This window comes from Calonectris borealis, chromosome 17 (genome assembly GCF_964195595.1).
Source record: "Calonectris borealis chromosome 17, bCalBor7.hap1.2, whole genome shotgun sequence".
Lineage (NCBI taxonomy): Eukaryota > Metazoa > Chordata > Aves > Procellariiformes > Procellariidae > Calonectris > Calonectris borealis.
This window is the reverse complement of record NC_134328.1, coordinates 12,701,554-12,729,095: the sequence shown is the minus strand read 5'-3', so window position 1 is coordinate 12,729,095 and position 27,542 is coordinate 12,701,554. Positions and strand designations below refer to the sequence as shown.

General features: G+C 38.5%; 2 protein-coding genes across 11 annotated transcripts in view; both read right to left on the bottom strand.

The window, feature by feature from the left end:
* Positions 1–682: 682 nt before the first annotated feature.
* On the bottom strand, positions 683–10,732 carry NELFCD (negative elongation factor complex member C/D). Its single transcript, XM_075166609.1, has 15 exons — positions 10,276–10,732; positions 9,653–9,768; positions 9,362–9,471; positions 8,257–8,366; positions 7,827–7,934; positions 7,072–7,224; positions 6,197–6,327; positions 5,604–5,769; positions 4,817–4,951; positions 4,133–4,272; positions 3,310–3,424; positions 2,878–2,973; positions 2,503–2,643; positions 2,013–2,142; positions 683–1,624 (listed from the first exon to the last, which is right to left on the bottom strand). The coding sequence occupies exons 1-15, from the start codon at positions 10,339–10,341 to the stop codon at positions 1,590–1,592; spliced, it is 1,752 nt and encodes a 583-aa protein (XP_075022710.1). The 5' UTR covers positions 10,342–10,732; the 3' UTR covers positions 683–1,589.
* Positions 10,733–18,865: 8,133 nt separating this feature from the next.
* Positions 18,866–27,542, bottom strand: part of GNAS (GNAS complex locus) — a 102,108-nt gene continuing 93,431 nt past the window's right edge. For 8 of the 10 annotated variants that reach the window (XM_075166613.1, XM_075166614.1, XM_075166615.1 and 5 more), the window contains 6 exons: positions 27,463–27,536; positions 26,656–26,714; positions 24,632–24,752; positions 23,440–23,570; positions 22,855–22,922; positions 18,866–21,972 (listed from right to left, as the gene is read on the bottom strand). In XM_075166613.1, coding sequence (XP_075022714.1) covers positions 21,826–21,972; positions 22,855–22,922; positions 23,440–23,570; positions 24,632–24,752; positions 26,656–26,714; positions 27,463–27,536 — 600 coding nt within the window. In that variant the 3' untranslated portion in view covers positions 18,866–21,825. The remainder of the gene's footprint in view (positions 21,973–22,854; positions 22,923–23,439; positions 23,571–24,631; positions 24,753–26,655; positions 26,715–27,462; positions 27,537–27,542) is intronic. The other 2 variants (XM_075166616.1, XM_075166619.1) reach the window with 1 other exon arrangement.

Below are 27,542 nucleotides of genomic sequence, written 5' to 3'. Positions count from 1 at the left end.
ACTTTCTTTGAACAGCTGGCAACAAACTGCTCTTGATTATCACTAAAAGATGATAAAGGGTTACATCCTAAAATGAAGCTCTATAGGGTGAATTGTTTTTGTAGTTAATTCCACAAAGAAAGGAGCCAAACGTGTATGCTAATTCTACTTAAAATATTATGAAAGGTAGGTCTCATGCAGGTTTAAGTGATGAGAGTTAGCTGGAATGATAGTACATCTATAGATATGCAAAGAAATTCAGAACAGTTGCTGCAGAAAGCAAGTTTTGCCCTTTTCAGGCCATGCTTTAAGTTGATCAGAGCACTGTAAGTGTTATTATGGTAAGCTCAGTCACTGTGGAGTATGTAGGTGAGGGACTGGCTGAGGAAAGGGCAGACACACTCCTTTTAAAAAGGAGTTAAGAATCTATAGAGTTATCCTGGTAGTTTAGAGTTTCCATTCGTGAATCACTGACAACAGAGAAGAACAAAGTGACTTCCTTTCTAAATTTACATCCAGTTAGACTTAAAATGTCACTGTCTTTTAGAAAACAGGTTCTTTAAAAAACAGATGTACTTGGAAAAGCACAATGGGCTTGTATATACCCCCCACTTTTAAACAAACAGTATTCACCTGCACAGAGAGAAATCCAGCCCAATGAACAGAAAGAGAGTGGTCTTAATGAAACTTTGAAAGAAACCTCTGGAAAAGAAAAAATCTTTATTTAGAGGTAAATTACAATCTTGGGTGTATCCCCACTGTTTGGCATCAACAAGGACAGAGTAGCGATAAGTACAAAAACCAAGCCACAACAAGCAGTAATGAAATTTCTGCACACATTCGTATTTTTGGACAGCAGTAGAATTCTGACATGGTAATGAAACTTACCAGTAACATTTAATGCATCTATTTAACAAAAAAATAGATTCTGAAAGATAACACACTCACATAGGATTTATCTGTTAATGAAAAACTAACCTTGACTGTTACAACTCCCCTTGTGTTACACAAAATGTGGTGTTTTTTTTTCATATCAGTAAATATGTAGGATATTTAGAATTCTAATACAATGCAAAGGTGAGAAAGAGGCATTATGGCTTCTCTGCAGCACAGAGCTAATCACACAGATTCCTTTTTTACAACCTGCAACGTCAAAAACCCGAGCATTCCAGATCTTGTCTTCAGAGAACTATCTGCAAAGTGTTTTTAGCAGGAACTACCTTCCCCATTCTTCAGGTTTTGTATATTACACAAAGAATCAGTGACAAATTCTGCAAGTAACCAAAATAACACTCTTTGAAGTAAATCTCTTTCTCTCTTGCTATCCCCTTCAGAATATTCAGATTTATACTGATTTGTGTAAGTATTATTCAGTATTATTCCATTTTCCAAAGTACATTAACAGTCCTCTGATATAAGATGATCAAGGTCACCACACAAGTCAATCAAATGCCCTTCAGCCCTTTCTTCCTTGTTTTGGGTTGTTGGTTTGGGTTTTTGCGTTTTTTTTTTTTTTTTGGCTGCTGTGTTGCCCAGTTATAGAACCTTACTGGTGGAGAATATGGCAAAGTAGTGATCACGTGCTCTGCATTCTTGATATTTTCCACTGCTTAGTTCATCATAATAAAGTTAGATTTGCAATGAGCTTAAAAGAAGAAAAAAAAAAAGTGTTCAGTACATTACTCTGATTTATCTGTTTGCATGTGGATTTCTGCATTATGTAAATAATTAGGATTTTAAGGGTGACAGATGTTTTTGTTTTAGGATAGGAGTGTATTATACAGACTACTTCCCTTCCTATCCTTTTCTTACTACAGTGCTGGTCCTCAAAAAGCAGGTCCCGAAGTTCCTCACTACTACTTAGAGGTTCTTGATTAAAGGAAAGTTGCTAAACACAGGCCCCTAAAAGGGAAGTTATCTGTGAAAATATCTGGCAGGCATTCCTATTTTTAGCAGTCCTCCTCCTAAACATTATTTGCAGATTGTAACAAATACAAAAGGAAGCAGGTATGCAATGAATAAATGTCACTTACCTATAAACTCAGTGACAGGATCGTGTTCGCCTTCTGTTTTAATAGTACCTGCAATACTTTCATTCTCCAAGATTGGAAGAAAAAGCTGTACGAAGTCTGAAGTATACGGAGGAGCGATCACATCCAGCACCTGAAACAGCAGACAAAAACGGATTATTCTTCCAGTTAGAGGGGTAGCAGCAACAATATTTAATTCACAATACTAGTCTTGAAAGCATACAAGTAGTTGCACTTAAGACCTCTTGTTCTCCACACAAGTAATTATGTATTCTTGTGGTACTCTACCCAGTACCTTAATACTTTCAGAAGTCAGGAGTCAGTAGGACTAAGTCACATCCTAGTGAATACTGATATTACATATATTGCTCAAAATCTGATCGCGTATCTTAAAATATTTTTGAATCTGAGGCAAGGTGATTTAATATCCAAACACATACAACTGATATGAAAGTATTTCTATACGTTAGTAAACACAAGTTTTGCTGCTGACCTCTGTAACAAAATATCTGATGAGAGAGATATCTGTATCTAGCTTCTCCAGGCATTTGCGGATATAGCTGACAACAGGCAGGACATATCCTCGACTGAGTAAGTGCACCATTCTATCCAAGAGAGTCTTCTTCAATTCCAGCTGATGGCGGGGGTCGGGGGGGTGGAGAAGAAACCAACAGATTAGAACTTCCTCTCGAAAGTGTGCAATTTTTATTGCTCGTTCTTATTGATTCAGTATCTGCTATGTTACTTTTTAACCATGACCATATTTCTAAATTAAACTCTTAAAAACTCCTGTAACAGCAAAAGCTGTCATTTTGAATAAGCGTAACTAATACGAGGGAAGACAAATACTGAATCCTTTGAGAATCACCTGCTCCATTACATCAAGCTGTGAATGTTCTGTTTCGAAGAGCTTGACAAGAAGTTGTAGAACTTGGGGATGAAGCAGCTGATGGCACGTACTGATCTGCAAACAAGACAAGAAAGTTAGATTCTCAGAACTTCAATTTAAAAAACAATGCACCAGTCTTTATTAGACAAGTTTACATTGATGTTCAGTGCCATTCAGTAAATTCTTTTAGAAAAGTATTCCACCATTTCTTTCTTTGATGCCTAAGTTTTCCTAGTGTAAATAATGCTGAGATGACAAAACCAAATAATTAAGTCTGAATAGAAACAGATTAATCTCTGTGTATTTACTGACTTACGGCAAACAATAGGCATCCAGTAAACTGGATGTACTTCCAGTTACAAGCATCAAAAGCGTTTTTACTCTCCAGCAAGATTTTATGTACGCTTTTACCTCATCCAGTAATGCCAGATGAACCGGAGTGTGATCAGTCTGCAGCTGGAAGTATCGTGGTTCTGACACTGTCCAATCCACCCACTTTAATACACCCATTGCCACCACTGGGAACCTACAGAAGAAGAGATCACTTTAGCACAGGAGCATCAAAAAAAAAGACCAAAACCACCACCAAAACCAATCAACACCAACACACAAAAAACTCCAAACAACCCCAAAACAAAACAACTCTCAGTAAATTAAAAAAAAAATCTTTCAGTATATTCTAATGGTTGCTAGTTTCAGTTTAACTTACAGAATTACTAAAGCTCAAAAACAGTTTTGTTTGAAAAGTTGCCAGCACATAAGAAAAAAAAAAATAGTAGAGGAAAATTCCTTCTACAAAGACACTCCCTCCTCAGCACAAAATGCAAAAAAAGGGCAACAAAATTCATGTACACTCCAAGTTTGTTCCAGTTTATTCAATGTGTGCTATTTCACACTTTTAAGAGGAGAAGAAAGGACACATCTATTGCTAGCAAAGCTTTATTAGGAAGACAAAGTAATCTGTCATCTTTTTCCAGTGGCAGAGAAAAGCATATTCTGTGACACTAGAAGTACAAATTGTCCGTGAAAGCCAGAATCCATGTCCTCATGAGAGAGATTCCAAAAAGTCAGATGTACAATTTTGAAAGCTGCTTTCAGACCACATCTTCACGTATCCTACAATGAGGATGTTCTCACAGAGTAGCCCACAAAGGCATTTCCCTTTAGCAGTACTGTCTCTCCTAAATAATACTACTTCCAACAAATGAAGCTTGGGACCAGTCTCTCTGCTCACCTGATGCACTGATAAAGAGTGCTCAGTTCTGCAACCAACTCCGATGCTCCTTTGTTCTCATTGCAACACAGATTGTGAACAGTTTCAATGGCTTTTGAAGTTGACTTGAGTTCATCCTTGTTTATGCTGACTCTCTTGTTCTGAAAAATTGCAAAGTTTGAATGCAAGAGTCATGAATGTACAGGATGTCTTCGGTTATTTAAGGAAAGGAATTGTAACCTGCGATAAGCCTAAGACTACATCATGTTTCTCAAAATTTAGACTCCACTGCAAGTTTCAGAAGAACTAAGTATCAATGAGCTGAAGTACAAGGATTTTGCTTTATTTAATTCCCTAAGAATTACTTTATCCACTTCATAGAATTAAATTCCTCTTCCTCTGAAGAAGCACATGCCATTCTAATAGCAGAGAACTGCTACTGATAACCTTTGGGGGGAGGTGGGAGAAGAGAGCAAAAATACTCAGTGCACTCAAGACTTTGATAGTACTATTTCATCATCAGGCATCTTCAGAATCTACATTTTTTAGTCATTTCAGTTGAAGCCAGAAACATTTCATATTAAAATAAGTAAATCAAGCTGAATACATTATTTTAAACTGAGTAACTTTATGACCATACATTTTCTTCAGCACAGTCAGGCCACTGTAGGTAAAAATAACGTTTTTCACAGAACTGAACATTACCTTTTTCCACATCTCTACTACACTAGCTGCATATGCCAGTATGTGAATATATTTATGTTTGTGGTCCTGGTTGATCTTAGCACCTGGCTTAAACAGTGACTGCATGAAGAGGTCCAGAAAGGCAGGTACTCGAATCTGTGAAGAAAACAAATGGTTTATTAGAGCCTGAGAATTATGCGAGGTGACTAAAAATAAAATTTTTGCATCTGATATACCTTGCATAGAATGAGATATAACACATTCCCCCTTGGGAGTAGGTTAGATAGTTTTCTGAAGAGACCCAAACTTTTGACACAGGGCAGGGAGGGGGCGGTACAGGGGGAGGGAAACTGAGTTACAGACTACAACACTGAAGTATTTAAATGCCACCATTTGTTACCAGAACCCATGTTAGAATGAGGCAGTGAGAAATCTGAAATGTGCCATTTAGGCCTGCTTATAACAAATTGCAAAACTGCGTGTGTTTTTTTATTATTTTTTATTAAAGGAAGTTAATTAATTCCTTGCCATCTTTATCTCCTCTTGAGTTCTCTAATTAATTTAATGATATGTAAAAAGACAACTTGGAATTATTAAAATAAATAATCAAATCAATCAATCCACAAGCTAACGCAAAATAGAATACAAGTAGTAGTTTCACATTTAGACATTACTTAAAATGATAAAGAATGAGTCTGAGTGCTTTTATTTTGTGTTAATACAACACTTAGCACAACAAGACCTCATATTTCCGAGTGCGACTGTAATAGAAGTAAGTTTCAGAGGTTATAAAAAGATAACTACTAACCAGTTCTACTGGAGGTGGGTCCATGCTTGTAAACATTTTGAACAAGACAGTGATATCTGCTGGATTCAGAGCTCCCTTGGACAACATCGCACCAAGAGCCTGACACGCTCGAGGATAGGAGGCTGCAGTACCCAAAGCTAAAGTGATCTGACTAGCATCATGGCCTCTAGATGAAGAGCAAACATACATAGCAACTTACTTTCTTAATTCAGACATTTTAGTTTTAGCCTCACTGAGTCAAAAGAGCACATCCTATGGAGTGTAATGCCTTAGGGCAGAACCCCTTATCCTGGATAATTGTAGAAATAGGCCTGTACTTCCCTTGCCTGTTTCTAAAATGTTCATAGAATAATAAAAATATGTAATTTTTAATAGACAGAAACTCCAATTCTTTGCTCTTCTTATTTCAGGTCTCCCAGTACAGGACATTGAACTTTTTTGTTGTTCTACAAATTAAAGCTTGCTACAAGAACTGCTCTGTTGCAGCTAAGGATTCTCCTTTTGCTGGTAAAAGGTAATCAAGAATGATGAAAAGACAGCAGTTTACAAATTCCAGTGACTTACATTTCACTAATAATATAAGTCCCACTTACTTTTCATGAGCATATCGCTGAACCTCCTGAGCAATCCGTCTGACAGCTGACCCTCCTTGCTCTTCTTGAGCTAATATGGACATCATAGATTGAGCAAAAAGGTAAGTGTGTTCTCCATGGCACACCATCTTCTGTGAAAGTGCACATCAAAAATCTTACCAGTCAACAAGAAATACGCAAGTATGCTTCTGTGATTACATTGCCGTAATAGCAAAGATTTCACTGAAATCTACTAATCAAAAGAAAAAAAAAACAAAACACAAACAACTAAACAAGAAAACCAAAAACCCAAGAGCCAAAAAGAAAGTACAGAAAAGCATGGTATCACTGTGCATTGATACCATGCAAGAAGAAATGACTAAATTGAGAACTTCGTTTCTTAAATGCCAAAATTGAGAGGAAATTCTATCCTACTTACACTCGGTACTTTCTCTGCAGTATTTAAAAAGTAAGAGAAGTACAAAGCTATCCAAAAGTCATTATCCTATTTCACAACACAGAACATATGCTGGGCCGATTCAGATGGCAACTTTCACACTGACATGGATGATAAAAGAATTATTTTAATTTGCTAGGGGACTGACTGGACTGATCTTTGGATCTTGCATTAAATGTGAAAGACAACAGTTCTACCTTCACCTTTTTACAATCCATTTAATAAATATAAGACGTGCCACGTAAGCAACCCAAGGAATTCTTGGCCACAGAATGATCAAAAAGCATAAATTTCTATTTTTCAACTCAGATACACCTTCTCTCCATAAGATTTTGTAAGCCTTGATGTCAAGATTCTCTACAATTCTGCGATGATTTGTATATTCCAACTGGAAAGGAAAACACTATTTTCTTTCCACATAAAAAGGAAAAAAACTTACAGCAAACTCAGGGAGGTTTTTTTCAAGGTTTTCTTCTCCTCCATCTAAAATTGTTGCCAGAGATGTACGCAGGACTCTGGAAAACACTTCTAGTTGCTGACACGCTGTTGAAACACTGGTTATTTCCCCTTGATACCCAGCATCAGATATAAGCTATAAAAACAAAAACATTGCAGAAAACTTGTATTATTTACATTTATATTTCAGATATCCTAACAAGTCTAGAAGAACACACAGAATGCAAGATTTGCGTCTGCATACACTTACTGGAATTCACATTCATTTTTTAGACTACAGAAAAGGAAACCAATAAAGATGTAGCAAAAAGAATGTAAACCATAATGATATAAGAGTACTTCAGAACACACCAAGATATGTCATAACATTCTTTCCCTATCACAGAAACATACAAAACTGACTGAAATGTTCCGCTGCACCAGAAATCCAGAATTTTCAAATACAGATCAAAGAAAAAAGAAACAAAACCCAACAAACTAGAACAAAAAACCCACAACAAAACAAAACAAAACAAAACCCAACAAAAAACTCAAAAAGCAGTACTTCAAACTGGGAAACTACACTCGCTACTTGCAACCTGTAACATAGTTACTCCCACCAATATGTAGGCGTACTGTTTGAATAAGCAGTATTATGCAGGAATACATAAAAGATACAGGAAGATCACAGCCAATATTTGATTCCAGAACAATTAGCCTTTTATGGATATTCTCCTTTATTAGACTTGAGTATACTACCTTCACAGTAAAATTAAGCATTAAACAGTCGGGATGGGCTTCTGCCAACTTGTAAAAGAGATCTCTCCATGTAGTATGTGCTATCATTTGCTCAAGCCAGGCTGGAGTCTGAAAAGATCAGAGCAATAGAGAGAAATGTAAGAATATCTAGTTGTCAAGATCATTAAGAGTAATCCTTTTCCCTCTCAGGAGTCCTGTGAGTCATTATACAGGACTTTATTACAAAGGAGGATGCAGTCAAAGTTTCTAAGTTCTCTAAGCCTCTGAGGACTCCAGTGAAATACAGTTAGTTTTCTGAAACCAGTTGTTTCTTAACAAAAGAGCTTTGATGATACAATTTCCCTTCCCCCACCATCTACTACTCCATCAGATGAAGGCGTCTATGTAGGATCCACTCATGTAAAGATAGCAACATGGATTCCATGCACACCTCTCCTTCCTCTGTAAAGATGGAATCTGCTTTCCGAGGGTCAAAATGCTTGATAAGTAAGCTCTTTAAATGGTTTTCTACAGTCTCCTGAACTTGCACTGGCTCAACACCTGTACAGAAGGAACAAAAAACTTGGCAGATGCAATCCAATCAAACATAGCAGCAACATCTTAAATTTTTCAACAAGAACAGAAACTACTCAGAAATTTATCAACACACAGAAGATGAGAGGAGAGCCATCAGTTCTACTGCCACACTGATACAGACAGATTTAGAGATTCTCAATCTTTTTTCCTAAATGGAGTTTCTTTCTGCATTTAGGATCACAGGCAGGTTACACTAGTCCTTTTCCTCTTGCTCTCTTCATCAGTCATGCAAACAGCAATGCCAGCCATCTCACAAGACTGTTACTGGGCATGATACCAAAATGCATATATCTTAAACACAAAAGGGATTACCAGGATTGGTGCATAAACCCAACTTACTACAGACTAAAGTCCATCCTTTTAATATATTGGCTATCAGTGGCTTTGATAGTATACTACAAAACAATACACAAAGTAGTAATAAGTAGTTCCACATTTCTGAGATCAGAGTATAATACTTCTGATAAAGTTTACACTAGCTAAGGGACAAAGATACCACAAGTTAATGCTGCACGTCTTGCAAAGGGCTGCCGAAGAATTAATAAGCAGACTGGTAATACAGAATTCTTGTCTCAGAAAATACAGGCATCCGTATGAGAGCCTTCCATCTAACCACTGATCCACTGAAAGTGAATAGTAACTAGTAATAAGGCAAATTTTTTTTTCAATATTAATTATATAATACTATTACAAAATATTCAATATTGCTAATACCATCTATGTAACAGTACCCTTGCCCTTCTGCATAAAAACAAAAAGAAACTATAGTTTATGCAGTTGTTTCAACCATATTACCCTTTATAATACAGTTCGCGGGCATTTCAAAACGTTCATCAACAGATCACCTATTCTCTAGGCAGAATAAATGTATTATTATAAAGAATTCAGTCACATACAAATACAGGATGACAACTTAAGACAGACTATAGACCCAAATTACACTGTATCACTTATCGTACCTGTTTGAATGAGCCACTCTGCCAGCAAATTTACAGTCTGTGCCACTGCAGTGTAGTTTTCAGAGAGGAGCTGGATAACATTCTCTGGAGAACCTCCTGCTTGGAAATATCTGATGAAAGGATTGGAAAAGAACTATTTGAAAGTTATATCAAAAAACCAAACCAACTGAACTCTAAATAAAGGGAAAACAATAGCATCATTTATCCGTTTTCACACACACTTCCATACAAAGCAATAACACTGCATCTATAACATAACATGCACCATAACACACATAAGGTTACGCTCACCTCTTTAACGTGTTAAATATAGACGGCTCCATTATATAGTCTGGGGTTGAAAATTTCTTCAGGCATTCTTGCTGGACTTCAGCATCATCTTCTCCCTCTCCATCTTCATCGTCTTGCTATTGCAAACACAGTCAAGTCAGCCAGCTCTCGTCCCGTTTCCCCCTTGTACTCCCGTATTTGAGCTTTTTTTGCCCACAGAAACTCACACACCGTAGTTTACCACAGCAAGCCACCTGCTCCCCAAACACGGCTTCTTATCAGAGAAGGCGCAAAAGCAAGCACCGCCTCGCAGTTGTTTTCCTCCTTGTTAATCCCCCCAAGCCCCAGGCCCCCCACAGGGAAGACTTCCCCGCCCACCTTCACGCTCAGCGCTTTTCGCCTCAGCTCGGAGCCCCAGACGCGGCTCCCCGCTCTCCCCCGCAGGGAAGAGGGCCCGGAAGCTCCTCCGGGACCCACCCGGGGAGCAGGCGGCGTCCCTCGGGAGAAGCCCCCCGCTCTCCAGAGCGACGCGGAGGGAGAGCGCTCCCCCTCACAGGCCGCTTCAGGCCCGACGACGAGCTGCCAGCTCCCGCCGCACGACCGGGCAGCCCCGCGCCGCCGCTAAGGCGCCCGCAAGTGCTCACCGTCCCTCCGTCCGCCTCGTTCCCCCACTCCGCCGCGCTGCCTTCGAAGTAATCGGCGTCCTCCATGGCTCCTCCCGTCCCGCCCCGGGCCGAAACAGCCGCGGCGACGGCCGGAACCAGGCCGCGACCGCCCCCCTGGGCGGAGCGGCGCGGAATGGCGGGCGCCGAGAGGGCGGAGCCGCTGCCACCGCCGGGCAGGGCTGAGGAGGGGGGGGATCGCCGCGGCAGCGGCTCTCGGAGAGGGGGGCGGCTGGTGCGTGAAGCCCGTCACCTTTCTGCTGCTCCGGGATGGTGGGGAATTTCCCGCCCCCCGCCCCGGGACGTGCTGACAGGAGCCGGCGGCAGCGCGGCCTGTGCCGGCGGGGCGGGGTGCCGGGGCGGCCGTTACCTCAGCCCCAGCGCTGCTCTTTGCTGGAGCTGGCGTTCACGGCGGTGAAGCCGTTGCTTGGTGAATTATGGCTGAAACCACCCACGAACGCCAGCAGATAAAAATGAAATACGGAAACGTAAAAGCTGGCCCCGTGGCGGTGGTTCCCAAGGAGGTGGAGGTTCGCTCTGGCCCAGGTCAAGCAGTTCATCCCCGGTTAGTCACTGCCGCAGTGCCAAGGCAGAAGACAGCATAGTCAGAGGGAAAAAATAAAATCAGAGGGAAGAAGAAGCCAATGGAAATTTAAAAGCAAACTTCCCTACCCTGCAAAACCCCCAAAGCCTCCCAGCGCAGCAGCAATTAGACGGGGATTGCCAGGGAAGAGGAAAAAGTCTGTTGTGTTGCTCCTCTGGCTGCAGTTGGTCTAACAGCAGTTTCTGAAGCGTGAAGAGGATATTGAACAACAGCAACAAGTTGATAGTAATGGTCAAATGTTATGGTAGAATTAAAAAACTAACAAGTAGAAAAAAAACGTTAAGGAATAGAATATGGTGGAATAGCAGTGGTAAGATTTTTAGGAGCAGATTTTAGTGGTAAAGTTTTAGGACCAGCATTGGTGTAACTCTCTGTACCCAAAACTTGCCGGAGAATAACATTAAGTAATATTTCTGCCTTTTCTCATTGCAAACAAATTTCTTAGGGGTCACTTTTAGCCCAAGACAAAACCCTGAAGTCTTTCATCTAAAAAAAAATCTTAATAAACCAACCGTAGTCCCTATAAATAACACTATTGGCGTTACAGTTAGCAGTTTCATTTCTGGGCGGCAGAGGTGTGTGCTGTGTGAGCCAAGTTCGCTGTTTCTGGGGCTCTTAGGCCGTCTGTTACCACAGCGCAGCTCATTACACGGGGTTTGTCCCCCTGTATGTGAAGCTGAATCCCCAGAGCAGTGGTTGTGCTAACCTCAGGACCTATAGCCCTTCTTGGGGTGCCGCGAGAGGGTCCCAAAGGGGACTGGCTGAGCTGGCAAGAGGCCGAGAGGGCCCCCAGCGACGGGAGGGACGAGAAAGTTACAGACGCATGAAGAGGGGGTAAGTCTAAAATGAAAACTGATCATACAATCTGACCTTAGGCAAGGAGATGGGCATTACTGAAACGGAGACCATGTGAGAGAAACAGAGTCCCTTTGTCTCTCTTCAGATCAACTCCTGTTCTTCAGTTGTATAAGAGTTTAACTGTGAGAAAGGGGACGGTGAGGGTGTGTTCTGGGATTTGGAGGGCAGCCAAGAGCATTGCTGATTAATTATTTAAAAGGTCCTTTATTCTCATTCAGTTTCTAACTGAAAAATAGTAAAAAGAAATTACATAGTCTTCCATGCAGTCCATGAAATCGCTTGGTAGGAAAGGCCAAAAAACCCTGTTCAGAAATAAGTTGTCACAGGATCTTCAAGAGATGCAGTCCTTGTTCAAGTGTGGTCACCGTACTAAAGGGCTTACTGCATTTAAAATTTCAGTATAGAAAATGTACACCACCACCTGAACTATAGCACAGCACGAGTTGTGCTGTCATATGCTGCCCTACAGTGGTGAAACACCCCTTTCTGAAACATTTCTTCAACAGTTTTGTGAGCCCAGGATAATGTTCTTTTTGCTCTGTCAACAGAGAGGAAAAGAGACTTTTTCAGAATAAAAGGCATGGATTGAAGTAGAGCACAACAGACATATTCTCTACCAGTGCTAAAAGATTGCTCGATTGCCTGCAGTCAGGAAGACAGTAAGGTGACATTTCAACGCTTATGGAAGCACTGGCCACTTTTTATGAGGAAAGAACTGGGAGTGAAGTGACAGGCTGAGGCTGGAAGCCAATGGAAATATCCTTGAGAAAAAGTTTTTGGCTTATCTCCATTCAGTTAGTGGGCAATTTCCATCTCGTAGACGTGAGAAAATAATATCGTACTCAGAACAGAGTGTGATTAACCAGTCAGAACTCCTAAGAAAATACCGGACCTGAATTTAATCTATCCCAAACCAAGAATGAAAAAGTATTTTCTGAGAGTCAAATAAGAAAGATCTGTACACCTCCTGTGCTTCATCAGCTCTTCTTTTTGGCTTGTAATGATGCACGGTGTTATAAGACGCAGGGGAAGTTCTCTGAAGGTGATTTTATATTACACTAACAGAAGGTTCAGAAAATTTAAAATTGGAGAAAAAGCGAGTCCAGAACTTAACTAAACATTCCAATGACACTGGATCAGAAAACCACAAAGCTGACTTTGTGAGGTTTAGGAGGAGATCCTAGTTCTTTACTTAAGGCTCAAATAAATACGCTTTGTACGACAGATGTCTTTAGGTAGGTAGGGGAGGCTTCCTTCCCATGACTGAAATTTCCTGTGCATCTCCTAGGTAGGATACTTGGATCTGCAGTCTGGAGAATTTCATTGTGCCCGGAGCTTATGGCCTGAAATAGTACATCTTAGCTTCAGTAAAGCACTTTCAGAGCAGGTAAAAGTTTTGTCTAGTGACAACAGTTGGACTTGTAGGACTTCAAGGTAATTATGCTACAAAAATTACTGCTTAGTTGAGTAGAAAAAGGGAACAGTCCACAGCACCAACTGCCAGCGAGAGACATAGTGGTATTAGACATTAATGATACCAGTAATTTCAGTGTCTGAATCTTAAAAGTAGAGGTTCTTTTGTCTTTATATATCTCTTTATTTTGATTGCAGTAACAGAAAATGAGGTTTGTTTTTTTTTTTTTTTTAATATATAAGGAATGAACAATAGTCAAAGCATTTACTTTCAACTTTCCTTGAGGAGAAAACTAGGGACCTGTAACAGAGCCAGACATTTGCTGAATAGCCCTTTGCAGAAGAATTGCAATATCCAAGCTTTCCCCACTTCAGGTCAATGAACAAGAGGCAAAGTCAGATCAAAACCAACAGTTTCAAGGTATCATTTAAACTGTGATGAAACACTAAATGTACCAGAAATTGATTTTGCAAACTAAACTTTTACAACTTTGAATGGAAACAATTTTGTTTGTCTTCTTGGGTTTAACTGTGTTCTCCCATATGTATTTGTGTTTTACAAAGTTTCAGTAAAATCTTCATAAATAAAAGCAGTTAGATTTACCTGCATGTCCCTGAAAGATTTTATTATCCCGCAAATGAATCAATATTTGACCACATCTTGTGCGTAAAATATTTTTGAATCACAATTCCCATCTAATGAGATTTTGATGAGGCAATCATGAGGCAATGAGCGTATTAGAGATAAAATTTTGAGCCCAATAAATATACTGTGAAGGCCAGCCTCTGCCTCTGCTGCATGCTTTTAAGAAGCAGTAAAGGCATCCTGGAAAGTAGATGTGGGTGAAGAAGAGCCTGATCTAGAGAAATGTGGAAAACAACTTTTTTTTTTTTTTTTTAACCAGAAGTGAAGGTTGGTTTCGTAAAGGTTGGGAATGGCTCTTCTAAGGGTGTAAAGAATAAATCAAGTATCAAATGCTGAAGTTTCAATTCCACCCAACTATCAAAATTTGTTGCTTGATTTTTGAGCAAATTACTTAACAATTATGCTTCAAGATTTCCTACCTAAAGAAGGGCTGAATATAATACAGCTGATGAAATCATCCAACTTAATTTGGTTCCTTCCTAGAATAAAAGAAAAATCCCAAACAGAAGAGCCGACTTCCAACAAAACTGTTTGCCTTTTATTCGTATGCTTTTTAAAAAATATCCACCCTGGCATTCTCTGTATGCTAATTACCTCTGCTCCTTGCCTTCTGCAAATTCTTTTAGCATAAAATTGTATTTTGTAATCGTTAGCCCTTTACAAATCAGCCAATACATTCAACTAGAGATAAGGTAAAAACTTTCAAATCGAGTAGGAAATTACAGCAGCATCAAGTTAGGCTAATGAATTTTGGCTAAAAAGTTCTCCCTTCTCAAGCAGAACCTCAAGATTAAGCATTTTTGTTTGTACCTCGAGATTCACAATTACTGATAACAGTGTTATTCCAGACATTGAACACCAATACACTTTGCTAGGTAACCGAGAAACATTCTGAGACAAAACAAGGTGGTTTTTAGGTTGCCGACATAATGTCATTCTAGTCTCCTTCAAACATCAACTTAAAAGTTGGAACTGTATTTATATACTGTGGATTGCTAAAGCAGAGCCTCACAATGCCCCAAGTACTTTTCAAGATGAGCCTACAGTGGAAACATTTTGTTGCTTCAAAGCAAGTTCCAGTTGATTTGCATACTGATCATTAAACTTACACTTCACTGAAGTATCTCCCAGTTCTATAATGTATGTAGTAAGTGCATTTTTTGTAGTTCCTTAGTTGGAGATAGCCCGGCCTTTTAGATAAGTATGTTCTCTGACCTTGAAAATTTGTATAAGGATCCCAGACTGGGTCACTTACCTGGGGAATGAAGAATTTCCCCCATAAATATATTTTTCAGTGTCCAAGGTGATGGATTTAGGAGTCTTGTTTATCTAGCTTTCCCTAGGTCCTTTGAACTTCAGTGAGGTTGTCTCATAACTTTCTTTCATAGCTGCTCTATTCTCTCTTATCAACCATATACGTTGTAAGAGTAGGTGGGGTGGGGGTGAGGACAGGAGAAAGTAGCTGAATCCAAAGGTAGCAGTTTTTGGGCCATGATGTTGGACACAATTGGTTGTAAGCTCCCCAGTTTTAAATCACAAATAGGTTAACAGGAGCCGTTGCTTGTGGCAGCACTGGGCTTCCAGACTGTCTTACATAGATGAACCTTTGTAGCCCAGCAGAGTTTTGCCCTGTGGGAAACAGAACTCAAGGTTAGCACCAAAACTTTCATGAAATTTGTTACTTCATTTTGGATGTTGTGCCTTCAAGCAAAAAGAGAATGGAGATTAAAAATATCGAGATACATATGAATCATCACACACACACACGCCAGGAAAGACATGCTGTCTCCTATGGCTCTAGCTTAATACAAGTTTGAAATACCTTTCATTAATACTTTGAGGTCTTACACAGACATGTACTTGCTTCTATCACTCAAGGCCTTCGTTTGTCTTTCTATGGAAGCTCTTCTGATCCTGCCAACACAAAACTGATAACGTAGTGAAAAAGAACTAGAATGGGGCCCCTCTCCAAGTGGCCTTACAGTCACAAGCCTGATGCGGTAATTCATAACCCTTACACAGCAGCTCCTTTCTTTGCCTGATCTCTGCTGGCACTCGAGCATTTTAGTTGCAAGAATGATACAATTCCAAAGTCATATCAAATACTGGCAAACTACAAGTAGAACCACTATACTTCACTATTAATAATTCACGTAAAATTCACAGCCTAAAAACGTTAGTTTGCATAACGGAACAACAGAACTGAGAGAATTCCCAACATTACTACCTCTGTCCTAGGCTTGTTCTTTCTCCAAACTTGAGTAGTAGTATATTTAAAAAAAAAAAAAGTATTAGACAACTCATTTAATAAAACAACTGGGTAAATTAAAGTGAAGAGATACATTCACATTTTAATTTTGAATTTGCTTACATTTGTCTACTGGTACCCCAGCCGTAGAAGCATGTTATGTTACATAAAAAACCCCAACGTCAGCATCTTCTCCCTCAAAAATGTATCATTCTCTCTGTATTTGTTTAAAGGCTTTATTTTGTCCTGTCATTAAAATAAAGATTTTTGAGTCAGACTTTCTAAGTGAAAAAAATTAGGAAAACCTGAAAATTCTGGTTTGGTGTTTTTTTTGTTTTTCTTAAAAAGAAAATTATCTGTTACATATTTGATCAGTTACCCCTCGTTGCAGAGGTATCAGTGTGCACTTGCTGTTGTTAACCTAGAGAAGAACTCCCTATTTTTTCCACAGAACTAGGCTAAGTTTATAGGATCCAGAAGTTAGGAAAAAAAACCCCACCACCTTATTATTTTTATGTTTAATGCAATGAGAGATTGGTTTGCCTCCCCACCGCCTCCCAAGTTGTTTTTCCGAGTAGACTTGTGCTTTAAACTGCACCCGTTTTGCTCAGCTCAGTACATTAAAAGTAGACAGGGTAAAAAGTAGTTTTAACTTTTAATAAGATGAGAATCAGGGTTGAAAACAATTAATTATGAAGCCAGTACTCATGGCTGAAATTTTAGCAATCTCTGCAATACAGTAAAATACTCTAAAGCAGTTTACCTACCTAACTGAAACACATCCACTCACAGTATTTAAGCTAACTGGTTATGACCAGGATTAAAATAGGTTCACTCTTGGAATTTCTATCTTGTCAGTCACCAGAGAGATTTTTCAGTGTAACGGCTTTCATCAGCAGAGGTTCAGAAATCCCCTTTGTAGCTTATTTTATTTACAAAAACACTTCAAAGTTTGTCATAGAACAGAAAGACTTTTTCCCAATGGATGAATTTTCAGAAATATCAAGCTGAGGAAGAAGGGTACAGTTCTGGTTTGGACTGCAAACAGATGTTTGCTTGTAAATATTTTTACTGTTATACAAACTCAACATGTATTTTAGGGATGAGGACCTGATCCTGTACGAGATTTCCACCGATAGTAATCTATGGCCCTGATCCTGCTTCTTACAGTTAGTAGGAATTTTACCATCTACTTCCATGGAAGAGGTCTGATAGTGCCAGCATTGTTAGAAATACACATAGCGTATTAGATACAGTTGGGGCAAGAAGAGAACTTAACTCTCTTCCAGAATAAGTTACATAATTTTGTAACAACTTCATTAATCTTAAACATTTGTATAGCACCAATCACCAACAGTATTGTCACTAAGGCACTGGACTGGTACTCAGCTGTCATGGGGTCTATCTCCGTATCTGTGGTCAACTTCCTGTGTAATCCTGTTTATATCTTTTGTTTTTCCTGGTACATAACTTTCGACATTGGAAAATAGGATAAAATACAAAACATCCTACATCATTTACAGGAATATTGTGCCACGACTAATTACAAGGTGCTCAGATTCTAAAGTGATGAACATTAATATTTCTGTGCATAGATTTACTGGTAAAAGAAAATTATCCTGCAGGTATCAATTATGTGCAACACACTGGAACAGAATTAGCTTCAGTTCCTCTGGAGTTAATGACATACTCCAAGTTAAATCCTATCCTCGATGCCATGATTCAAAATAGTTTTTAGATAAATGAAGATAAGCCCTCAGGGCTCCTGTCTATGACAACTGATCCAGCATGCCTTCATATGCTTTTGCATCAAAGTCTGCTCGTAACAACTTACAGGGCTCCAGTTTCAGCCTCTAAGAGAGCAGTTTCTGATGCTTTCAGAAGCAGCTGAATCTTTTTTTAGGCTGTAGTAGATTTACTTCTCCACATCATTAAAAAAAACCCTTCAGGAGTTATCACTATTCTGCTGCATCACACTGGCTGCTGAGTGTGTGTACTGATGTACAAATTACTGAAAGTTCTTGGGTTGAAATAAGTTACTGCAAATGCACAGTAGCTGATTTTGAAACCACAACATCTCTACAATTTATTATTATTTTTACAAAATACCCAAAGTGATCAGACCATATTGTAGGTTACTGGCTTGCCAAAGGTTATGTTTTAAAATCAAAACCATTCTCTGAGTTACAGAAGTGCCAAAAACAATCTTGAACCAGGTTGGTTTGTTGTTTTTGTTGTGTTTTTTTAAACCAACCCCCATCCAACAAAACAGTTGTATAACTTAAAACAGAAACAAGAGTTTGTGTTGGAAACTGTTTAAAAACCAACCCATCAAATCATGCTTGAGCAGAAGCCTTGTATGGCAAAGATTAGCTTAGGGCAATTTAGTGCCAAGATATAGACCCTCTATGGGTTTATAATGGAAATACTGACACAACCTCAACTATAGTGATGCAAATGTGCCCTAAAACACTGTATTTGCTTTTATTAATAAAAGTGGTAGTGTTTACATTTGCAGGTATCTTACACTTCAGCATCATGATGAATACTGAGTAGAATGAGTTAAGTTTTGGCTGTAGGGTCAGAAGTTTCCAAACAGATGAATGAGACAGAAATCGAAGTCCTCAATCATGAAAACAAGAAGTTCAAATAAATAAATAAAACAAAACTAGGAAATATGGGTAAGCATTAGGTTGGAATGGTTCAATTAACTGCAAATTATGGCCACTAAATTAGAGACAGAAGAAAACACAGTTACTTATTAAATAGCAAGCATTAAAGCTTTATGGTTTTGTATTTAAAAAAAAAAAAAAAAAGAAAGCTGTTAAAAATAAGACTTGCATTTACCAGGCCACCAAACTGCATGGACTAATAAAGAGACTAACAAAGGCAATACTGAGACATTAAGACACACACACACTCCATACTTGTGCAACTCAACCATATTCAAAACAATTGCCTTTTTCCTCACTTAAGAAAAAAAAAAGCATCCCCTAAATATTTCTGTTCATATAAAGCTTTAGGTTTCTTAAACTTTTGCTGTCTTATATAGCTCATTGTTATTATGTATCCTTCTCACTATCAAAGGAAGAAGCATTTTTTTAAAAAAATTTTTTAATGGAGGTGCTTTGTTTCTCTCAAATGAGAGATTACATTCCTCACACCACTACAGGTTTTCCCCATTTATAAATTTGGTGGTTACACCAACTCCTCCTAGGCTTAAAAAGATCAGGGTTGGCACTAAATTGAAGATTTTGGCTCCTGTAACTGAAATTAAGGCTCACAATGTACTTCCTTTCCACTATTTGTTTCCCGTTTTTACCTAGTGGAAACACCAGCCCTTAACCTACAGGCACTGGATACATTCCGAAATTGTAGGGGGCTATTTTTGGCCATGTTCTCCTATAGTTCACAAAGTTCAGGTGGCAACTTTCTAAACCTGTGAACAGGAAAGATCATTTTAAAAAGATGAGTAGCAACCGCAGCTAAAATTTTTAGACGATTTAGTGTCTACTGGAAGATCACTAGTAATTTTGAATTAAGAGAGAGGGGACAGTAACTCCATCAAGTCACTGCTCTTTACGTGAAAATGGACTAGGCGATTAATTTTCATTTAAAAGTTTAGCCACAAAAGCAATGAAAACTCACAATTCTGAACAGTTGCAGTTCTTAATATTAAAAAGGCATCCGATACCTGAAGCAAATCTAGCTGCACAGACATCACGGACCACACCCTAATTTTAATTTAAACCGGACCTCTTCCCAAAAAAGAAAGTTAACACAGTCTCTTGGGTGGAGGGAAGCTAGTGTGAAAGGCAAAGAGGCAAGTATTTTGGTGTTTGTTTTTTGTTTTGTTTCTTTTGTTTTCCTTTTAAAGTCACTGCAGTAAGATCCAGATCAGTTTAGGGGTGTAAATGAAGGAGGAACAGGGGTGTTGAGTAATATAGGCTAACACTGTTCTAGATGTGTTATTACAGCTGTAATTTCTGACTGTACAAATTGTACACGTAGGTTTAGACACATGAAAAAGTAACACACTCACAGAGACATAAAACACCTAGGTATAAAATATAAAGCAGTGTAGTAGTTACTAAAATTACATGCTCTCTTATTGCTACAGTGATTTTTGCTCTTTTTCTTTTTACTGTACCACATGTTGTTCTAAGCATATAATTTGCATAAATTATTCAAGTTTAAGAAAAATCCACACATCTTCACTTTAAGCTACTTATATAGTTAATATAAAACAAAAAGGTTCTAAAGTATCTCTTTATTAAAAGAGAAATAAAAATGTCATTTGAAACTGGAATTCAGTGGCCAAATCCAAGGGCAGTGCACACCTTGTCATTCTGGTAGTAGTATGCCCACGCAGCGTAAGTGGAGGTTGGTGGGGTATTTGGCCCAGTCTAGAGATGGTCACCAGACCTGCATGATGCCCTATGTGTCTGTTATTGTTCTGGTTTTGTCTTCAGCAAAAAGGACTATGAATGACCAAAGACTAACATTTATAATTTGTAGCAAAATTTGGTTTATGTAGAAACAAGCCATGTTTTGCATTTGGATAGAGATTTAAATGAATTAAAGCTAAAAATTAAAAAGCATGATGCTGCAACATCTGGTCACTTGTTGAAGACCTCACTTTTAAAGTGGTTAAGTTTGCACAATTTGTACTTTTTTCTTTTTTTTTCTTTTTTTCTTTTTTTTTTTTTTACTAAACAGTATTTTTCCTTCTTTTATAAACCAGAAAAACTAAACTACAGATAAATTTTCCCTACCTTGAGCTAATGCTGCAGATAGGGTTGACAAAGCTGTACAGCGCAATCAAACATACTTACATCTTAGCTCATTGTACAGGTACAGCCATAATCAAGGCACAAAGATCTTCTACAAGTTATTTTTTTTCAATAAAGTTGTACAAAATAATACATTTTACAGTCTGTACAAGAATAATAATCCAGCAGTAAAATAAAAAATGAGGGGAGGGAAGAAGAAAAAGAAGGGAAAGACTGTGAGGACTACAGTCCAGATAATGATTTTTATAGCAGACGGGATCATCAGTGGACAAACTGAAAACAGTGTGTGGTTAACTCTTTCTGCAATCACAGGCCATACGCAGTTCAATTCATAAATGTCCATGGTTGTCTTTAGACCACCAAGACTGGTTTTAAAAATACCCTTCTGAAAGGTAGCAGTTGGTTTTTGCACTGTCTAGGTCTGTTGTAGAATTGTCAGTATTTCCGTTCAAAGCCACATTACAGTCAGAGAACCAAACTCAAGTGTCTGTCTTCAAACTTGGTCTGTGACTTGGCACCTTCTTTAGTCTGATGCAGTGAATGATACAAAGTGGAGATCACGGGTTATATGATTATGCCCACAACAGTGCTAAATTACCTAAAGTTTTCTCTCCCCAATTTTTGTTTTACGTTTTAATTTTTTATCCCCAATTCTTTCAGGTGCTCCACATTCAGGGCTTTTAATTAATTCGTTTTTATTTCTTTTTTTTTTTTTCTTTTTTGTTAATAACAGTGTTAGGGAATCCTCATGGAAATGGCCTTTTAAGTGTTAGGGGCCATCTCAAACTGTCCGAGGGGTACAGAAGCAAGCTTAGAAGTGCTGCTATTGTCCAGCAAGGAGAAAAAGTTGAGGGGTGCAAATCAATGGGAGATTCAAACAGTTCTCTTCCACCCTATGTGGGCAAGGGTGTTTTTTTTCTTTTTTTAATAAGGAATAAGGAGTCCAAAACACAGAAAAAAGTGCTCTCCATCACAACAACTCGTATTGGCGAAGGTGCATGCGCTGAATAATGTCCCGACAGTCATTGAAAACCCTCCGGATGTTCTCTGTATCCACTGCACATGTGAAGTGAGGATAGCAATAGTGCCTTCCATCTCCACTTGCTGTGCTGATTCTCTGTTAAAAGTAAGAGAGATACTGGGTTAAAATAGAACTGATTGGGGAAAAAACCCCACGTTCTCAAAACTCAGAAGAATGAAGGTTAAGATAGGTATGTGCGAGTTGTGTTTTCAAAGGGTATAACTAAAGTGGCAAAATGCCCACAATTTTTCACTCTCTCACCTAAAACATGAAATTTAAAATGATCAGAATTACACGGTGGGAAGGTCACTGCATACTGGGGAATTTCAGAGTTGAACGAGAACTCAAGAAAGTGCTGTTATTTACCTGAAACTTTGCAGAATTTAGCCACTCAACTCCTAGTCAATTTGTCCATGAAGAAAGTGGGATTTTGCCTCCTTGTACGAGGCTTTTATCCCTGCTTTACACTTACAGAAAGCCTCCCTCAAAATTTTATTTTGCTCCATCTTAAAATGAGTCCACAATTTGATTGCCATGCTCAGCATTACAAGTAACTGTAATAATATTTAAAAAAATCTATATCTATTATAGCTTCAGCTGACCAGTAATGGGAAAGATAATATGAAAAGAACATTAATATTTTACAGATTATGCATCTTTTGATTAGTCTTTATCTTTAGAAACAATGCATGGAATAAAAATCTGGCCCCATTAATAACAGCAGGACTTCACTCATCATTCTATTTGAGGTTTCTGAATTCTCACCAATTCTTTTGCTATTTAATTATGCACTGTGTCAACAAACAAATATCCAAAGAGCAGCTAACAAACAGCAATAAAGCTCTTAAACATAACAGTGTTTTATGCAGTGTGGATGTTAAATATAAACAACACAAAAAGTGACAGCATTTTGCAATAGTATAAGGTGCATAAGAGAAGAATCACGTTAAGAAATACTGAAAGAAAGGAAATACTTACAAGAAACTCATCTCTAATAAAATACTTGGCCCTTGTAACTCTGGGATCCTCACCAGGCTCTGGTGTTGCTGATTAATAATAAAATAAGTATCTCATTAAAACGGATGGGTTTTGGTGATAGCGCCTAAAAATCATAACTTGTTCTGTTTTCTGCTCACACGTGATAGAAACATACTTTGCAAAACTGACTATGAGATAAGACAAACCATAACATATTATTTAAAACAGCAAGATTTCAGGAGAACAAAGGAATATTACAGTGGCCATAGTACCAGGCATTTGGCAGGTTAGAGAAATGACCACAGGTATGACTAGTCCAGAGGACATATTTGTGACATGCTGTACTGTGGTCTACACCAGCAAAGTAACAGGATTTTGGCATGATGAAATTATTAATATATTAAATGTACAACGGACAGGATTCTCTCATTATAATACCTAAAATTTGACATTGCAGTTTGGCTGAAAGACAATGAAGATTATATCTACTTAAGAGTTTTCGAGTCTTAGCTGCAATTACCAAAAACATTATAAATGTGACTAACATGGAAACGATAAATTGCTAATAAAACTTAAAAATCTTACCATCATCTGGTGTAGTGTAGCGAGCAAATTCTGGAAAGTAGTCTTCAATTTTAGATTTCCCTGCCAAAACTTTCTCTGCTAGCAAATCTTGTTTATTCAGGAAAAGAATTACTGAAATGGTCCGTAGCCACCTGTGGAAAATTGAAACCAAACACTCTGAGAAGGCACAGCTAGGATCATACAGCAAAAAGAAACTTAATCCAGTTCTGGAGACAACAGACATATGACACGCTATAATACTCTTGAAAGGTTCCTTTTATACCTGAATCCAATGGTGTAATTCCGGGTGTACACACCCGAGTTTGGTTTGTGTGCTTCTAACTTCTAACTTCTACTGCTAATCCAAATACATCAAATCGGTGAGCATATCCACTTTTTAGTGTGCTACTCTATCACTGCTTTAATTACTTCAGCCTCAATATGGCAACTACCAATTTGTAAGTCTCCAGAGTTTTCTTCAGTTAGATGAGTGTGTTAGACATCAACGTAACAGGTAGGCAGCTGTGATCAAAGACTAGCTTGGACTGCGCGGAGAGAAGCAAGTAACACAGGCTAGGCTGCTGGTGTGGGCTAACCCTGGTGAGCAGCAAAGCACAAGCTGCTCACTCGCGTTCCCCCTCAGTGGGATGGGGGAAGGGGAAAGGAAGAATAAAAGCAAGAAAATCTGGAGGTCAAGGTAAAAAAAAAAAAAAAATTTGTTTAATAAGTGAAGGATAAGTGGAAGAGGGAAGAAAACAAAACAAAACAAAACAAGTGATGCAAAGGCAATGACTCACCACCTTGGGTGGGTAGAACAACACCCAGCAAGATGGCTAACCCTCCTAAACCCCCCTCTTTTCCCTTTTATTGCTGAGCATGTTATATGGTACAGAATACCTCTTTGGTTAGTTTGGGTCATCTGCCCGCTCGTGTCCCCTCCCAACCTACTGTGCACCCCCAATCTATTCGCTGCGGGGGGCAGAGTGAGAAACAGAGAAGGCCTTGATGCTCTGTAAACACTGTTCAGCAACAGCTACAACATTAGTGTGTTATCAGTGTTGTTTCGGTCAAAATCTAAAACACGGCATCATATGAGCTGCTATGAAGAAAATTAACTCTATCTTAGCCAGGCCCAGTACACAAGTCTTGACTGTAGTATAAGACAGGATTACTAATTTATGTGATATGAACAATGAAACTTCAATTCACAGACCTGTTGTTCCAGATACTCTTGAAGAGGTTTAGTGCTTCTTGAAGCCGATTGGTCTGATTGTCCTCTCGTATAACCATGTTGTAGCTACTGCTCGCCACCACAAATATGATAGCAGTCACATCTAAATCAAGAAATACCCATTAGTTAATACCAAACTTCAGAAGAAATATCCAGGAATCCCAAAGTTCAATAAAAAGCTGCCAGACTTTTTCAGCTTCATGAAGAGAACGGGCTGGAATGCTATTTCTGACAGCTTTCTAAGTACCAGAAATAAAAAAAGGAAGTGAAGAAACCATTAAAGATAGGAAAGGCAGGCCACAGAACAGAAGCTGACAGAATGACAGAAAATGTAGCAAAGAAAGGAACAGAAGCAAGAGAGAGAAACTGAAGAACGCTAAGCGGAGAACTTAAAGAAGATTTAAAAGGTGTGAAGAAATTTAGAAAGCAACTCTGAGCCATCAAGAAAGGACAGGCCCTTGGGGGAAAACCTCAGGGACAAATGGCACTTTTGAGCTGTGTGAATAGTAGTAATAAAAATAGTACATTCCTGTAAATTCATGGTCAATAGCTCTAGTCCTCCTATAGCGTACTACACTGCTTAGAGGCCTCTCTCTCTTTCCTGGGAGATATTCCCAGGATCACAGAACCCAGATCTCTGCGTTTCTGTGCGGCTGTGCTGCTACAGACCCCTCACACTGACTTCCAGGCTCATCTACCCCAGACATCAACAGCAGAAGAGATGAGTCAGATCATGAGGTAACAGGAAGGGGAAGGAGCAGAGGTAAAACCCAAACAAATCTGTTATTAATAGCACAGAAGAAAATATTGCATAGTAGGTCCACACATATCTAAGTGTTCAGGCGATACTCTGTAACAGTAACCGCAGCAAAATACAATGAATTCTAAGTTGCATTCTACTTTATCTATTCTGTAGGATCTCATTATAATTTTCTACAAAAAGAGACTTTTGCATAGCTTCATAAATATTTTGTCCAAACAACAAAAAAAAAGACAAAAATATTTTCACCAACTCTAGCTGTAAGAAAACTTGTGTGCAGAAAGGTTGCACATCTAAACAGAGATACAGAGTAAAATAAACAGCTGTAGTGAAGGTACATGCGGCACTTCAGGATACGCACAAAACTACCTGATTTAAATTGTATGGGAGTAAAGAACATAATCACCTGAACTAAACTGATTGGGGATATCAGTGTTAAAACACCAGATCTTACAAAACGCCTGGACATGTTTCAGGTCTTACCCGTATCTAGCCTGGTGCTATGTTAGCATTCTAAGGAAACCAGCTTATATGTAGGTTACTTAAATGAGGGCATTTGTTTGTACGTTTTCAGTAAGGGCCTTCCCCTTAGGGCTGATTTTCAAGAAATTATATTAGTATGCATGGCTCCCCAGAAAAGTGCAGATCTATAAACTACATCATAAACTTTTTTGACAAGGGCATTTTGGGGCTACACTATATAATGCTATAGTATATTACATACTGTATGCAACACCATGTCTAACAGGACAGACGTTCCCTACAATCTCATACTGCATTAATGGGTTGGTGCTGATTCAGAAAGAAGGACCCATGACATAGCAATGTGACTGCAATTATATGCAAAAATATGATATTCTGATTTTATGCATATATTAATTATCCTGTAATTGTATATTTTGTATAGGCACAAACATATGTAAACCTTCACATAGCTGGCAAATAATGCACAAACCCGCCACCAAAAAAACCTAATTAAATGAAGAGAGGAAAGTTGAAGGAAATGGACAAGCTATGCTGAGTTATCAAACTTTAACTGCTTTCCACCTACATTCTCCCTAAAGATATTCTACGCAGTTACAGAAGTTTACATGTCAAGAGAAATTCCATCCTGTATGACTGTTCAGATAATTCCTTATCAAGCTACATGGAAAAGAAGATGGCTTTCACACAGTGAGAAAATTAAGATTGGGCATTAAAATTTTGCAGAGAACTACTTTATAAAACAAACAAATTCTAATCATACCATTAAAACACTGGATCCATTTTCGGCGTTCATCTCGTTGCCCTCCAACATCAAACATACTAAGAAAAAAACATAAATCGAGTCAGAATACATTTTGTGTTTGGGGTTTTTTTTCCCCAAATGCAAACAGAAAATGCAAGAAATTCTAGGACTTGTGTCATAGAAGCTAAAAGGAATTGAGGATTATGAGAACCTGAACAGGTAACAGTCCACCAACATATGCACGCAGAGCTTTCATCACAAAATATGTTTACTTTCACTAACACCTACAACACTTGAAGGTAAGAAATTCTGGCGTATGTACATTGCAGATTCATTTTCACCCTTACAAGCCAAGACATTAAAAAAGGTCCTACAACAAGTCAATTGCTGAAACAAGTATCACAGATCTAAAGTCAACAAGACCAGACCAAAACTCAGCAGTTTTTGTTTGGGTCAAGCAATCTTTCTAAACTGGGACAGTAAAGAGAACATGCATTTTCTGTTACTTAGATATGTACAAAGTTTTTGGTCAAATATTTCACTATATAAACTAGCAATGAATCAAATACTCAGAAAAAGTGTTAGTAAAAATAGATTTAAAACATTTTGTTCTTTGTGATTTAAAATAAAAGCAGAAAATTGCACACCAATTTGCATTTCTTTTTAAAGCCAGACTCCGAAATTAAAAAGTCATAAAATACTTGCTTTCTATTAAACAACAACTTGAGAAATACAGTAGTCTCAATGACTACATAGTATATTGTCCTCCAATTTACCCTGGTGTTTGTCTGCATTGGGGGGGCAGGGCGGGGGAAGGATACTTACTGAAAATTTACTTTATCCACCTGAAACTTGGTTTCAAAAATTCCTGATGTCAAAACTCTGCATCTGAGAAGATCCTAGAG

What these genes read in the sequence shown, in the direction of transcription:
- NELFCD (XM_075166609.1), bottom strand. Translation starts at nt 10,341, where the DNA reads ATGGAGGACGCCGATTACTTCGAAGGCAGCGCGGCGGAGTGGGGGAAC. An exon ending in ATCTGGCATTACTGGATGAG is followed by an intron (nt 2,974 to 3,309) that starts GTAAAAGCGTAC and finishes TCTTGTTTGCAG; the next exon opens with ATCAGTACGTGCCATCAGCT. An exon ending in AGCTTGATGTAATGGAGCAG is followed by an intron (nt 2,644 to 2,877) that starts GTGATTCTCAAA and finishes CCCCGCCATCAG; the next exon opens with CTGGAATTGAAGAAGACTCT.